Source organism: Dicentrarchus labrax, unplaced genomic scaffold (genome assembly GCF_905237075.1).
Source record: "Dicentrarchus labrax unplaced genomic scaffold, dlabrax2021, whole genome shotgun sequence".
Lineage (NCBI taxonomy): Eukaryota > Metazoa > Chordata > Actinopteri > Moronidae > Dicentrarchus > Dicentrarchus labrax.
In genome coordinates this window covers 21,723,413-21,740,155 of record NW_026136712.1, presented here as the reverse complement: position 1 = coordinate 21,740,155, position 16,743 = coordinate 21,723,413, and the positions used below count along the sequence as shown (strand labels likewise).

Below are 16,743 nucleotides of genomic sequence, written 5' to 3'. Positions count from 1 at the left end.
TTGGTTCACATCAGTTTTCCTAAATGTCTTCATTGTTGAACAAAATAAACGTCTCTGAAAGGTAAAAATGACTCATAATAATAAATAATAAAAAAGAAATCTGATGTTTTATGAGGCATGGCTCCAGACGAATACCGTCTAGACGTTTTTATTATGAGTTGTTAAGTATTCATAGCTTTTCTCACTTGCACATTTTCAACTCAGACTGCAGAATATTTTGGCTTCAAGGATTCTGCAATCTGTGGCAATTTCCCATCATTTGTCCCTCGGCCTCGTCCTTTGGCTCCGGCAATTACAGACGAGCAGCAAATGTTCCAGCGCGAGTCTAATTTTCATGGTAATAAGAGCGCTAAATGTTCGGTGGGCAGGAGAGAGGAGGTTTAAACGATAGAGGTGAAAAGAACAGAGAGACTGGTTCATTATGGATTCTGAGTTGTGGGAGGGGGGGGTTTATGTCTTAACTCCGAGATATCTTCAAAACCGGACACGACCGAAGAGCAATCAGTGTGTCGAATGAAACACACTTGTGATTTCAGGGTTGATTTATTGAGTATCTGTCGCTTCCCGAGAGCGGTGCTCGAGAGCCGCCAGGACCGTGAATACTGAAATAACTGCAAAGTGAAGCAGTTGATGAGATTGTGGTTTGAATCAGTTGGTCTGAAGGGTGGAGAACAAGGTAGCAAACGTAGTAGTTAATATATTATCCAGGTTTCTGATTACATGTGTGTAGGTGAGTAAGTAGTTAGTCAGTAAAACAAAAAATATCAGGGATAAATGATGAAAAACGAAAGTTTCTTAGTTCATTGCTGGTGGAGTGGGTTTATTCTGCATATGTAGTGTTAGTGATGAATAAGTGGACACTAGTGTGCTCGTACAGTTCAGTGTGTCTCTCTCTCTCTCTCTCTCGCTCAGATCGAGCTCGCCATCTTGCGCTTCCCGTACGACTCGTGGGGTACGCCCTTCCAGCAGCTGAAGCAGGTGGTGGAAGAACCTTCGCCCCAGCTTCCTGCCGACCAGTTCTCCCCCGACTTTGTGGACTTCACCTCTCAGTGGTATGTACAAAACATTCAGTTCCACATTTTTGGGATTCTTTCATTTTCTCCACACAATAAGCAGCTGAAGGCCGGGCTCTTCGGGCGAGAAGCCAGCGGAGTCGCCGTGCCCTTCATCGAGACCGTGATGAATCATACGATCCCAGCTGAGTGGGCTTCACTTAATTTCCCCTTCAGTCAGATTGAGTTAATTATGACTTTCTTCTGTTGTTGTGAGATGGGATGTACAGTAAATAGAAGAATAACATCAGAATAAAAACATCAGTCTTTAAATTGTTTGTTTTGTCCAACTTAACTCAAAGTCACTCACAAGCTTTTTTCTCAGCTTTCAACCGTATCTCACGGCCTTCCTCAGCCCGTGGAAAATCACATCCAGATGTTTACACAGATATCACACAGAGAAAAAAATTATCATATTTTAGAAGCTAAAACTGGCAAATCTTTGGTTTGTGTTGAACAATTAATCAGTTATCAGAATTGTAGGCCAAATCAAACCTTATGGCGGCCAAACTTTGGCACACAGGCCCCACTTTGAGCAGCCCTGGTGTAGCCCAAGCCTCCAGCTCAGCTCGCAGTATGTGACCCCATTCACACTGAGCCAGTTAATGCATCCTGGGGTGGTTCAGATAGCAGTCTGATATAAAAGCCAAGTGTGAAGACAAACAGGAAGCCCATCTTCCCAAGTTGCATCTTCCCGAGTGAACAGTATCAATAATAATAACCTTATTTATATAGAACCCTTTTACAAACAGAGTTTACAAAGTGCTTTGACAGATAAAGCGACCTGATTGTCATGATACACAAAATGAAATTAAAAATATATAATATTATAATAAATAAATAAAATACAATAAAAAGAGCAGAATAGAAGCAATAAAAATAAAATGAAAATAAAAATACCATAAGAAATGAAATAAATTAGAAAGAATAAAATAAAACAACAACATAACATGAAGGTTTTAAAAATGGGTCACTGATACCTCCTCAGGCAGGTCTTTCCAAAGCCGACGTGTCCTGAAGGCAAAAGCACAGCCACCTTTAGATTTAAGCCTCGAACAGCTGGAAGGACTCCAGCTGAGGACCTGAGGACCTATAAGGCTGCGTACTGGCTCATAATGGATCAACATGTAACTATGTAGCCTGGGGCCAGACCCAGACGTGCTTTAACAGCAATCAGTAAGATCTTAAAACTGTAAATCGAACAGGGAGCCGATGGCGAGTCGGCAGGATCGGTGGTGATGTGATGTGGTCTGTAAAACCAGTAGCAGCGAGCAGCGTGGAAGCAGCCGCCCACAGGGTCCTTACTCCCCGTGGTAACGATAACGGCAGCAGACATTATGGGCTTTATAAAAGCAACAGGAAGATAGCAGCATCACCAGTTTCCTCACATACAGTAACGTCTCAATACAGGATTTATCTGATCCCTCGTCAGTTTGTGTGGATAGCTGTGAGCTACCAAGCTAAACTGATATTGTTTTATAGCCAAACAAACGTTATCCAGGGTTTTTTTGGCAGGGTAAATCAGAGTGTATTATATCACACTTCCAGAGACTCTTTGAATGGGGCCGGTGTTTCTGAGGGATACTTTATATCAGGTTTCAAGTGGCACAAACAGTTATTTTACGGCACATTGTCCTGAGTTACACTCAACGGCCAGTTCCTCACCACCTTTCTCCACAGATTCTGTCGTAGAACAACGGATCCGGTTGGATTTTAGAGGACGTTGATGCATAAATGTGCTCGATGAGTGAAAGTGAAGACTAGACTCGTGACTAAGAGTTTCTGTCCTGAACCCAGTGGGACAAATCTGAAGAGAGAAATGTGTTGAATGAGTTCCCAGTAATGACTCGCTGTATGCCGACGCTGCAGTTGTTACAGTCAGGTCAGAATATGTTGCTGCACTTTGAGCAGTGTTCAGTCCTCTAATGTAAAACGCAGTGTTGTGGTTTAATTCCTACAAAAAAGATTTATCAGGTCTGTCGAGAGCATACACTGAACAGGTAACAGCTGATTTACTGGCAGATACACGCCTGATCCTAATGGTTTTCACAGTGAGGCCTTTGTGACTCACTATGAAAGCTATGATTGTATTCCTGGGAATCGAACAGAAACTCAGATCAAAGTCAACAGTCGGACAAGTTTGTTATCAGGGGAAGCAATTGCTGAAATAAAAGCGTTTATCAGTTCAGTGATGAGTCATCTTTTGCTGTGAATTAATGCTGATGTTGCTTTTTTCCCTCTGCAGCTTAAAGAAAGTTTCCAAAGAGCGTCCGACTTACACAGAACTCATGGTGAGTGAGTTTAAATTCTTCCTCTCATCTGACAGAATACAAAAAAAGGCTTGCAACTCGACTATTAAGGCTGCTCTGATTGGTCGTTTTTGTTCAGGCCCGGTGAATTCTTGTAGATCCCATCAGGAGCACTAGGAGGAGCTAGAGGAACCTGATGTTTTAACATATTATGTGTCTCCTTGATACCTTCCCTCAAACTCTATCCTAGATCCTATCTGTTTAAACCCCCACAAGGGGGCGCCAAGGACTCATGGAGAGTTGCAAGGCCTTTTAGATTTTCAGATGTGCAGGAGAGATAGACAGAGAATTGCATAAAAAGTTCCTAAAAAATATCAAGAAAATTCACCTCTGATCAATATTTACAGGACATAATCTGCTCAAGATTCATCCAAATCACTCGTTTTACACAAACTTCCTGCATATATTGTGTTCACTGTTTATTGTACAGTTCATCAGTTATCACTGTTATTGTAATGCACTGAATATAATATTAAATATTCATAAATTATAGTCACTTCATTAGTTTGCAGGAAAAAGCCTGGGAACTGCTGTCATAAGAGTTATAATAAGTCACAGAGCATGATTCAGACTTCATATTGTTATTATTCTGCTGTTAACGGATTACATGCAGGAATCTTGTAATACTGCAAATCAGACACTGGAGGGCGGACTAAGACCATTGTGTCCCTTTGTATGAAGGTCCTCTCCCTCACATATGAGCTGTGATGCTTCAGTGCATAAATCAGCTGCATTATAAACAAGGCTGATATCCTAATGACTCCTAATTGCACTCCAACTAAATTTATGTTATTTCCCTCCGCAGCAACATCCCTTCTTCACCTCCCACGAGGCCAAAGAAACCGACGTGGCTAGCTTTGTGAAAGTCATCTTAGGGGACTGAGTCGCCGCACTTGCATAGGAGGGAGGGAAGATCTGTTCAGAAGAAGAAAATAAAAATACAACAAACAAAAAGCACAAATCGCAACCCCAACCTTTACCTGCAGGACTCCCCCTGCCCCGCCTCGCCGTAATCTCACCCCCTCCTCCCTCCTGAATCAAGACACACGGAGCCCGGAGAAGCTGACGAAGGCGGTGGAGGAGTCTGTCCCCACCCCCCCCACATACCTGGCCTCCATGTCCTCTGTACATTACCTGGCACGGGAGGGGCACATAATCTGGAGTAATTTAAGATGTCTGTATGCAAAAACTCCCACTTCAGTTAGATTTGTCCCACCTCTGTGCACCGCCTACTACTCATTATTAGTCAGCGAGTTGACTGCGTGTGGAGTTAAACCACCACAATGGTCAAACTCTTCTTTTTTTCTGAAAAACAAGACGTGAAAAGAGGTGCAGATTATATTTAAAAAAAAGATGAATGATATAATGCTATCTATGTATAATCTAAATGTTTGTATACTCAAAGCAAGTGTTGCATCGGTTTATTAATTGACTGCATGTACAGAATATATCTCTGGGTAAACACGGGCTCAGATGGCCAGTGAGGAACAGTCGTAGAGTCCGATAGTTGAAGACCCGCAGGGCCTCACTTCATGGCCTCTTAGTGGTCGCAAATAGGTACTGCACTTCAACTGCTTTCCCTTGATTACAGCAGAGGGTCTACTACACGTTTAGGGCTCTGGCTGCCTGTGAGTGTGCGTAAGTGTGTTTGTATGCGTGTGAGTTGGTGCATGATGTATGTGTGTGTGTGTGTGTGTGTGTGTGTGTGTTTGTTTGTAGGGCTGCATGATTTGGGATAAAACTAGAACTTTTGCGCTCAGAGTTGAGATACCGAAAAGTTTCCTCTGCAGCCTCATAGTGCCTGTGAGAGCTTTTCAGTTCTAGTGATGGTCACGAATCAAGTTCCTGTTATTTATGTATTTTTGTGGCCAGGCGGCAGGATTTTCTTGTAGTTTTCGTGGCCTTGGTGCCATCATATTGTACTTGTACGCATTTCGATGTAGAGCTATAGGGTGCAGCGATTAGTTGATGGAAAGAAAATAATTTGCCAAAGTAATTCAGTAATTTTTAGAGCAAAAATGTCAAACATTTGCTGCTTCCAGCTGCTTAAATGTAAGGATCGCTGCTTTTCTTTGTCATTTATGATAATAAATGAAGAGTCTTTGGGTTTTGGTCGGACAAAAGAAGCAACTTGAAGACGTAACTTTGCTTGCACAGCACGTAAATCTATAATATATATCCATAACAGTTCCTCACTTGAAGAATGTGAAGTTTTTGTCGGAACTTTGGTTGGATACAGTCATTTCTTCAGTTCTGACTCATTATTTATTAAATCTTCTTTGTTCATGGCTATTTTTGCCGCTGTGTCTGGCCTGGTCAAACAGGTCTCAAGAGCAGAATTCGGGACAAAGATGGATTTTGTCTTTGTGGAATCACAACAACGCCTCTCGGGACCCTTTTCCACCAAATTTTAACAGAGGGTGCTACACAATGCACAACAATTTGTAGAATATGACATGGCCACTTTGGTTCGCAAGGAGAACCTGCTATTTTATGGTTCCAGCTGGGAACTAACTTTCCAGGTTCTGAACCAATTTATTTTTGTTCGAAATGCTCCGAACGGTGTCAAAACTACGTGCTTGAACCGGAAAGGAGGTGTTTCCCTGTTGGTAAAAAGGACTATCGGTGGTTTGTGTTATAGAGGAAGTTGGATTGTGTTCATCCAGAGAGTGCAAAGTGCAAATTATGTGAACCATGTTCACATAGGCCCGTCAGACGAGGGTTTGGCTGAAATAAACTAGTTCGTGTGATGTGTCGTCTGAAGGCAGAAGTTTAAGCGTCTTCGGGAAATGAAGCTTTGGACACAAGTTTGACATCATTGTTTTGATTGTTTGGCAATATCCAACTGTCAGAAAAACGATCGATGAAAGGAATCGTTAATCTAGGAGATTCCGATATATTGGAAAATTTGGAACCCGTTCTTGATTCCCATCCCTAATCACAAGTAGACGCATTGAGATCCGTTCGCCACCACGTCTTACGTAACCTGTAACAAAGTCTTGTGTAAAAATTTGAAGCGCTTAGTTTGATGCAGCGGACCGCCCTGCTAATGCAAACACATAAATGTAATGAGACTGCGCAGAGGTACGAAATGTAAATCTGATGAGTCATGCAGCCCTACTTGACACACACACACACACACACACACACTTTACAGTGAGGTGTGTGTTGACATTGTGGTCAGTTGTGGGAGAAGATTGCCCATATTCTCCTTGTTGTCTGTACTGAGCCAATCACAACCCTCTCCACTCCATGTTCAACATGAAAAGAACTGGATATTATTACTATTATTATTATTATGATTAATATTATATTAATTATTGTTATTATTTAGATCCAGGTTTGTTTGTTTGTTTTCCCCAGACAGATTTACTGCAGTTTTTCTTATTTATTACAACTGCTGTTTTCCCTCTGAAAACTTGACCGATCCATTCGAGACTTTTCTTGTGTGTTTGTGTGGGCTGTGTGTGTTTTTGTCGTGTTCTTCTTGGCTCAAACACGTAAAATGCTTTTGAACTGTAACTTGCAAGCCTTCTATGTGCCTCTCTATAGAAAACAACTAAGGAAAATAATATGTTGTAATAAGGACGATGCAGGGATGTCTGCCTCTCCCGTCATATCCGCTTTCTCTTCTTCACGCCCTGCATGGCATCGCGATTCCACTTCCTGTTTGTTTTCATCACTTTTGTGTTTCTTGTCGTAGATGGAGCTCCGGTTCCAGTCAGTATTGTTCTTCTACACGTTTGTGCTCATCTCTGTCGTTGCCTTGGTTCTTGGCTTTTTTCTCGTGGTGGTTTCTGATGGTAGGAGACGCCTGTAGTTGTTATGCAAGTACTACTCTAATGACAAAATGGGAAACTTGAAATACTGTACGTGGCAGGGTACTGTCACAGTGGGAGAATTTACATCATCTTCTTGCCTATAAATATTTAGTTGCTCGATGTCTGTGTCTGTCTTCAGTCCATTTTAGCCCTGTTTCGGTCACTTTAGCTGTGTTGAAGTTGTTTGATTGTTGCTTAAAGGCTCAATCTGTGATGTAAAAGAAGACAAAAAGGATTCTGCTATCGCTCCTTATTTAATTAACAGGACTTCTTTTTAACCTTTTACCACCCAAAGGACGCTACCACTATGTAGAACATTCACCGAGGAAAATTACATGAATATGACCTTTTTAAAATACATGTATGAATAGACTAGAAACATCTTTTGTGTCATTTTGAGTTGTTAAAAATAATTTAGGCACAGTGCTTGGCAGAAAGTACAACTGGAAATGTCCAAGAAGGGTTAAATAACAAAGCTATCCATTTGTTTAGTTTTGGCAGAGCAGTGTTCAAGTAGAAATGCTGGATAGCAGCTACATTAAAGCTGCACTGATTTTATTTATTGTTTGGCCACTTGGGGGCAGCAACATAGCTGTAAACACATCATTGACATATTATCACATTATAAACAAGAACAACAATAGCATTTATTTTTGAACGTAAATCCAACATTTGCTCTCTTTTAGCCCTGTTTTGCTCATTAGCTGCTAAAAGATCTGTAACGTTCACCAGCTAGTGGCCAGCTGATGCTGGTTAGTCGGTAAAACATCTGTTTGATGAGAACGGTGAGACGGTTCAAATAATAAAACATTATCCCATCAGAATAATATAAAAAAATACTACAGGCAAATAAAAATGCCACACATGGAGGCTTCAAGGTCTTAAAACATACAGGAAATGTAATTGAAACACAAAACAATTACAGATTGAGCCTTTAACAAACTACACCAAGTTGTACTACATGAATTAACATTTGTATCTCGAAGAAGTAATATTCTGTCTTTGCTGTTTTGTCCGCAGTCAAAACAAACTCATTTGTCCACAGTACAGTCCGCTCTGTCATTTGAACGTGTTCACCAGGGAGTTTCCTGTTTTGTAGCAGACAGGCACATTTCCTTTCACCCTTCACACCATAATCTGCTCCCCGCTGGGCTCAGGTCCCACAACCTTCAGCTTACTCCAGGTAGCAGTTCCTCGAAGCGTTACTGACAGACAAAGATCTGGGCTGATAGAGCTTCCTCCTGTTTTTATTTGCAGCACTAAACTGTCGCCCTCCTCCATTAGTTCCTCCAATCGCTTCTTACCAAACCGTTTCACCACAGCCGGCTCTACCGAAAGCCGTCTGACACACGGTGGGTGCGATTGCGTTTTTACTCCTACGTGTGTCTCTTTGCGTCTTTCCTTACTTCATTTGTAATGAAGGTGAGTCAGCGGGCAGGTGGGAGCCTGTCAGACAAAACTCACTGCCAGAGACAATAGTGATGACATTAAGGGCTTCCTCATTAGTACATTTTTGTGCCATGGATGGAAATATACTTTTGAGAAACTCTAATTGCACTTAGTGTTTTATTGCATGATGAAATTAGCCAAATTCAAGTCACACTTTTCCTCAGCAGAGCAAAAAGGCTGTTTCCGTGCAGCGCGGACTGTCGCAGGTCTGTCTTCATCCGTCGTGTTTGTCCTGAACACAAGGAACTGGCAAGCCCCAGAGGATCTCATGATGAGTGGTGTACCAGAGTCCTCTTTGTTCTTCAGATAATCAGCATCATTTTCACTCATTTAGCGAATATGAGCAAAGAGCCCGAGTAGAAAAGCGAGGACTCATGTGAAACTCGGGGTCAGGGAACGGGGAGTCTTTGAGGAGGGGGACAGCGTGTGCATCCCTGCTGCTTATTGAGCATCCAGGAGAGAACCAGTCCAGACACTCTGACATCCCAACTGTTGAAAACAACTGGATGCTCCACCTGCGTTCATCATCCTGTGCATGGTCTTGTCGCAGTGATTTGGGTGTGTGTAGTATTTATGTGGTCTTTTAAGTGCCTAACGATGCATGTCTGTGGTGAACATTAGGTTTAAACACTTCTACGTCTTTGTGAACGATGCTTAAAACACTGTTTTTGTCCTCCAGTTCTTCTCCGGGACACACTGACACTGCATGTTGCTGTGATGTTTTGCACTGTACTGAGGAGCCATATCACAAACTCACAGAGGGGTGTTACTGTAAGAGTCATTTTGACCGTGAAAGGTTGCGGTCTACGTGGTGTTTCTGGCTTTTTCAAAAGAGAGCTTGGGATTATGAGGTTCTGACTTTTTGTATACTGTAAATTCTCAAATCTATCTCTTATCTGAAGAGGCTTTTATTTGAGACAGGCTATTTTTAAGTATATTTAAGCCTTTCTACTCCCATTAGCTTGTTGATGCTGCCTAACACTTTGAATCCACCGGGCATGGCTCTGCAAAGTTGGGTTTGCAGAACTGTTGCCGCTTCATGCCGCATTTCCCATTTCAAGATTCACACAAAACGGGACCCCATTTGTGAAAACATTGCTCAATAGTGCCACTAGTGGACAAAAACTCCTCAGGGTCCCTTTAACATGAACGTGCGCAAAGCTGAATCAATCACTCGAAAGGAACGGTAGCAGTGTCAACGTTTCATCCTACAGTAATTAGTAATTTCTACCAAGTTTGGAAGTAAAACAGTTTTCCATTTACTTTAGAAAATCAAATATTTCAGAGATATTGGTATGGGTGCCAAATTGGCTTGATTTGTGAGTTTAATTTCACACTGTTGTCCCACAAGGCCGTGTGTAAAGAGAAGCAGTAGCTCTTCATGGCTGGAAAGTATCTCTTTCTACTAATTGCTGCTCCAGCAAGATCTCATAACACTAAACCAAAAGATGATATGTACAATGTTTGGAATGGCATTACTCTTACATAACTCTTTGTAAATTTAATATGTTAAATTGGCGGCAGCTTTCTAAATTTGCAGTTTGAATAACATCTGTCAACGGCAAATGGTACATTAAGTTAATAAACGTACTACAAGGAGTTTTTAACTGGTTATGGAGCAGTCTCAGTTTAATACTGATGCCTCTATGTGACCTACATAAACAAACAAGACCATTAGAGAGAAGATTGGATATTTTCTATATTCCTTATGCCTGCCACGATTTTTTTGAAAACTAACCGAATTCTCTGTGCCCTTTCTATGTCTGACTTCCTGCCATTCACGATCCATTCTGTGCTGCTTGGCGTGAAATATTTGTAGCGGAGAGATGCTTCTGGGTTGCACCACAGCGCTTCTGGTGGAATTTGGAGCATTGTCAAGAGCGGGCGTGAGACAGAATGCATCGCAGCCATGTCCGGTGAAATTTGGGGGATAATGTAAAAGTACACTACTCGCAAAAAGTTAGGGATATTCCACTTTCGGGTGAAAATTATGGAAAATCTAAAAAGTTGATGCTACAGTGATATTATATCATGAAAGTAGGGCATTTAAGTAGAAGGTCAAATTAAGGTCACCTGGAAAGGTTATAGTGCATTTTATGTACATTCTGAAATTTCATCTGAAAGCCGAATATCCCTAACTTTTTGTGAGTAGTGTATACGACCAAAACATGCATATAAAATGTATTAATATTAGTTTGAATTGCAGAATTGTGAGAGTGGGGATTACACAAATGTGCGTTGTGCTAAATTTACAGAGCTATTAGTAAAGGGATGGCCCCTCACCTTCATTCAGTACCAACCGACAGGCCTGGCTCTGGCTAATATTTGAGAATTTACAGTATCTACGTATTAATGGTGATATTACATTTATTTATGGTTGTGTAAAGTTCTATATTTTTAAAGCGGGACACAATTGTTTGACGCTCAGTCTCCCAAAGCTTCACTCAGAACCTTCTAACTCCACACTTCATTTCTTCAGCTTGGCATACAGCGTTTACACTTCTGGTCACAGTTGACTCATATTCAATTTTCAACAGGCTATAATGAGAAAAGAGTCTAGTCCAATCACTCATCACATGGCATTTTCCTGTCTCTGTGTGTGTGTGTGTGTGTGTGTGTGCACGTGTGTGCGCGTGTGTGTGCGCATTTGTCTGTCCCAGCCAGCGTGCTGGCCAAAGGGCAGTGCTATCTTTACCCTGCTGTTCCTCTCTGGGGAGATAATGAAGCGAGTCACGTCGCTGCCACAGATAAAACCGTCACCCCCCTTACTCAAAACCTGCATCAAGAAAGTTTTTTTTTTTGTCTCAGCTTCTCTCACGTGTCAGGCTTTTTGAGAGTGTTTTCTCTTCATACATGTCTGCTTGCATGTGGGAATTCCCGTCCGCGAGTCTATTTGCGGCTCGTGTTCACCTGCTGAGTAAACCTCAGTCACTGGGGGTTAACGGGGGCAGGACGTCCGAGTGGAAACAGTCCTCGGCGGGCGATTATTGTCACATCCCATCATGATTCCCCTCTTAACATCTGAGTTTATCTGAGCACCCCACAACAGGCACGTATTTCTGGATGATGCGTCTGTGACATCCAGTTGGCAGCGAGGGTTTTTACTGGAACTAGACTTTTTTTTCTTTTTTTAAAGTGCTTGAAGGTCGGATGCAGATTTGAGGCTCGTGAGAGAATCAGAGGAAATTTCCTCACCTTTGTCCTCATCCTCAAAATGTGTCAGCGGATGAATCAAAGGTGTCGACACGGCCCGTGTGTGACGCTTCCAGCCCTTTACAAACTGTGCTCTGCCAGGTTTCTGCCGGACTATATCGAGTGTAAATCTGTTGTTTGTGCGTGAACCGTGCTGAGGTTTCTTGAACGCTTTTGTTTTCCCCCATCTATCGCACAACACTTCTCGCTTCAAGCGTTGTCGAGGTCGAATGCTACGACATGACTTGTGAACCGTGGAGCTTTGTGTTTCTCTGTTGCAGGTGGTAAACTGCTGGTACACACAGCTGTATGTGACTTCTGATGTTGCGGTGTTGTGTTCTTTTATTGGGGGTTGGGGGGGGGGATTTGTGTTCGGGCTGGTTTTCTAAAATAAGACGTATCCAGAGATGCTACTGTACGTGGAAGAGGGTCTTTCGTTGCTGTTGGGTGGGTTCGGGGGAGGGTTACCGTGGCTACAGCTCCTTGCCCCGTGGGAAGTGAAGTTCTCAGTATATTTACACATCTCTAAAGCCTCTGCTAAAGACTGATGACTGTTCATTTAGAGCTCAATGAATTTCTATAACTATTTTAGATTGCTCAAACTGATTATGTGCAATTGTAATGATGGAAATTCAATAAAAAAAGAGGTATTTTTACACAATAAGCTCCGTGTCTGATCTGTTTTAGCTTGTCTTTTATTTCAGGGGTTCAATACGCTTCAAACGAACTAAGAATGTGCAAAAAGGACTTTACATGTCTCCGTAGTCTCGACACAATGAAACCTTTAACTTTTTCTAACAGACTCTCCCCATTCAGTTTGCCTCAGTAGCTGGTTTGGCACTGAAATCTGATTGGCCACACCAAATTATACCACATTATCCTCCTTCACTCTGAGTCTGTGACAGGCTTCATTTTAAAGATGGAGTAAAGATACCATATGAGACTAGATGAGCTAAGAAGCACTTGGAAGCAGACTGAGGCCTTCAGTATCTACAGCTAGTCGGACACAGTGGTGCTTTGAGCTAAATGCTAATGCCCCCCCGGAGACACCCCTGGTCCTCCTCAGCGGCTACCTTTCAGGAACCAACACATTCAGCATCTGTTTGACACTTGGCACATTTTTTTAAGGACTTAAAAAATATGTTTTTTATTTCCCAGCCATCTGGACGTCCGATAATTGTTTAAGATTTTGTACCCAATCAAACTCCAGAGATCGGCTCAGAAGTCCTCACTTTCTGGAGGTGGACAAACGTAACACCCTGGAGGGGACGTGCATAAAACATGGTACAGTTTTCCTTTGTTACAATGTCATTTAAATGCTTCCAAATAAAACTTGAACTTTTTGTTGAAGCCTGATTTTGAAGACGTCTACATGTGTTTGGATCTATATGCGACCTAATCAGCTGCCGGGTTCTTTCTTTTACTCTGTGTTTGTCTTTTTATTGCCCTGCTGGCCTGGGACTGATGTGTTTGGTCAGTAAACTCAGAGAAAAGTCACGTAGCGCAGCAGCTCTGAAGCGGTGTGCTTCAGGGCTGGGAACTGGACCCGTTGAACTTCCGTACAGTACGAGGATATTGCGTGCACAAAAACAGAAAATAAAAACACACAATCTGCACACCATGGCGAACAAAAGCAAGATGAGAGAGTGAGGGAAGCAAAACAACCCTGAGGAAAGCTAAACAGTGAGCTGAGAGGTGATTGGACGAGAACGCAAACTACCTGCTGCTCCTCGTTTCTCACCCGCCACCTGCTCCGACATACGGCTTGTTTTGACGCACATCCCTCCTCCCCTGAAGTCAGTTCTTAGACTTTTAAGTCTGAAAGTGGATATTTTTAGCTCTATGCTGTAGCGCACAACGTCTTCCTTCCTTTCGCGACCATCTCTCAGACCGCGGGGGGGCAAAGTTCACCCTACAGTGTGGAAACCCCCCATCCTGCATTCTTAGAAAGTAGAATGAAGTCTCGCATCAGGACGCAGTTATGTTTATTATTTACGAGGACTGGAGGGGGGGGGGTTGCCCGTCACTACTTCACACCCCCTGAATCCTGGCCGTTTGGTATAAATCAGGCCACCTCTCGAGGTCAGGGTCCGGGAGATGCCAGGCCTTCTTCCAACTGCCCACCGCTCTCCGGTGTCGCTGGAATGCTGTTCTGTGTATTTTTAACAGCACCACGACTGGTTGCTTTTATATTCTCCAACATTGTGTTTTCTCCTTCATCCTCACTGCAGAGCGGTGCAGCACCTTTACCGTACTGTGAGCTGTCTGTATCTTAAAGGCCCAACCAGCCGTATAACTCAAAAAGAGAAACAGTTTAATGATACTATTATTATTTTAGTTTTTTTTAGAAAAGCTTGTTTAGTTAGTAGTAGTAGTAGTAGTAGTAGTAGTAGTAGTAGTAGTAGTAGTAGTAGTAGTAGTGTTTTTGCAAGTTTTTAGCACAACTGTTCATGATTACACTTTTGCTGATGACACTTTTTTACACTCAAATTACGCCAAAACTTTAGAGTTTTGACAACTTCAACACGTGCTACATTGAGTTTGGGGATTTAGCATTTCCTCTACAATCAAAGGTATTTTTAATTACCACTTAATAATTGGTAGCATAAACACAAGATTTAAAGTATAAATTAGGCTACTCATAAAATGAACTTGTTCCAACTAGTTTTTCCACGTTATTTATGTCGACACAACTCATCAAAACACTGTAACTTCAAATGCAACCATACATTTAACTACGTGGCCACAATATGTCCAATGAATTATGTTTAGAGTGTAAATACACGCTGTATAGAGTTCTTATTAGTTTCCAACCTGCAGCTGTTGACTTCCACTCAGTGCAACATGGATATCACTGCAGACTTTTAAAACTGGCTTGAGTTGTTTAATCCATCACAGTGAACATTGTTCATACTGTCTGTACTCTGTGACGACTTTTGACTTAAACATTACTTTTATTTTTCATTCCACACTCAGCGTTTGATGTTGGCCTTTATGAACAAACAGCAGCCACACCTGTTCATTCAATAAACATTTACTGTGGGATGTGTTGCTTTCCTGCTGCGACTTCCTTTTTTATGCTTTTCTTCCCGCCTCAAGGTAAAAAAAAGCCTCTCGACTCCATCTCCACTTTATTTGTTTTCCACGGAGGCTCTGAGGCCGTTCACATACATTATTCATGCCACCACTCGTACACGTCGAGCCCAGCGGGAGATTCCTCGCTGCACGTCTGCCGTGTTGCTGCTGCGTGCCCTGGTTTGAATTTCAGAATATAAGCGACTCCCATACTGAAAGCTGGTGATCTCATGGAAACTCTTCTGAGCGGTGCACTTAAAAACTGATTTATAATGAAATGCAGCCCCTGAGTTTTTTGAAGGGGGGGTGGATGTAAGGTTTGGGGTTCTGCACTGGACTGCTGGGGGAGTTTTTATGTTCCTTAAACTTTATGCTTCTGTGTAACTAAAAGCAGCCATCGCATCCTGTCATGTCCAGTGACAGAATTTCCTGCAGACATGTGGGGGGGCCTTAATGCACACTGAACCCCGGCTTCTAACTGTAAATAGCACTCAACAAAGCCTTACGTGACCCGGGCTTTCTTCTCTGAGAGTTCAGCAAAAGAAAAGGCCTCCGGAGCATAAAGGCAAGCCACTCAGGCCTCAGCTTCTGCAACTGTATGACACAACTGACAAGTGGATATTTTCATCCTGTTAAGAGAGAGAGAGAAAAAAAAAGTCCTCATGATAATCTCCAATCCCTCCGTCCCCCTTGAATCTCCTCAGGCTGCTAATAGATGAGCAAAGCCAAAAAGTCTGGGCAACAATAAAAGGCTTTCTGAGGAAAAGGGAGGGGCGGGGCTGTACTTATTTAGTCAAGAGAGGGGAGGGAGCAAGGGCGGGGCTTGGCGGCGGGAGGTGGAGGTGGTGATGTAGAGGGAGGGATGTGGGGGGGGGCATTGCTTGTGCACCTGCGTTAGAGTAGCTCCTTGGGAAAAGGGAAGAAAACAGGATCTAAAACTCAAACAACATCCCGTAACCCCCCCTCCACCCCCCCATCCCAGAAGTGTTTATGCTGTTTTTCCTGCTCCTCTCTGTAAAAAAGTGGGAAAGAGATGAATCAGTCAGAGGGGGGCTTGTGTAAGGATGGGACTGGGAGTGGTATTTCCTTATCGCAGGCCTCGGCTCATCTACATACAAGTCATTTCCTTCATTTATCTTTTTTATTCAAATCGCCGCTCTGGGAATGAACAGATCCTGTTTTGATGAATGAAAATGTGATCATTCTTGCTTTAATCTTAAAATACGACTGCTGACTGTGACAAAGTTTTACAGTAGCTCATGTTATAGTGACAATGATCCCTTTTGGGAAGTTTTGAAAGAGAGGGAATTCCCTGTAATTGAAAACAATCCCAGTATAGTGTCGGAACCACGTCCAGTAGCTTACATGCTTCCTGGTACTGTTGTCTTATTCCTTCCTTTTTGTATTATTTCTGTGCGTATGAGGGAGAGAAGAAAGGTAAATGCGTTGATGAAGAAATAAAAAAACAGCTCATTCAGAAACAATATTACGTGCATTAAAAATAACTTTTTTTCTGCACTTACGGACCATCATGACACCAGACAACCGAGAACAAATAAGAGATCAAATGTGGGAAATAAAAGTAGCTAATAAACAAAACAAGGAAAACACTGTTTATATGTATAAATATTTAACTTCTTATTATGTTCCTTTAAAAGAGGCGAATGGCCCTCTTTAGGGACTGTATGAAAATTATTGCTGCGATGATGAACCTTATGTTTCACTTTTTAAAAAGAATAGACCCTTCCCATTATTAATACATACTCCGGATCCTCCGCTTGACAAAATTACAACATTCAAGCAGAATGTAAATCTCCCAAATCCGACATTAGGAGCGGAATCAGC

At 42.3% G+C, this 16,743-nt stretch overlaps 1 protein-coding gene across 1 annotated transcript in view; it reads left to right on the top strand.

Annotated features, from left to right (window-relative positions):
* Window positions 1-12,487, top strand: part of map2k6 (mitogen-activated protein kinase kinase 6) — a 34,249-nt gene extending 21,762 nt beyond the window's left edge. The window contains exons 10-12 of the mRNA XM_051416703.1: window positions 913-1,052; window positions 3,298-3,343; window positions 4,167-12,487. Coding sequence (XP_051272663.1) covers window positions 913-1,052; window positions 3,298-3,343; window positions 4,167-4,244 — 264 coding nt within the window. The 3' untranslated portion in view covers window positions 4,245-12,487. The remainder of the gene's footprint in view (window positions 1-912; window positions 1,053-3,297; window positions 3,344-4,166) is intronic.
* Window positions 12,488-16,743: the final 4,256 nt, after the last annotated feature.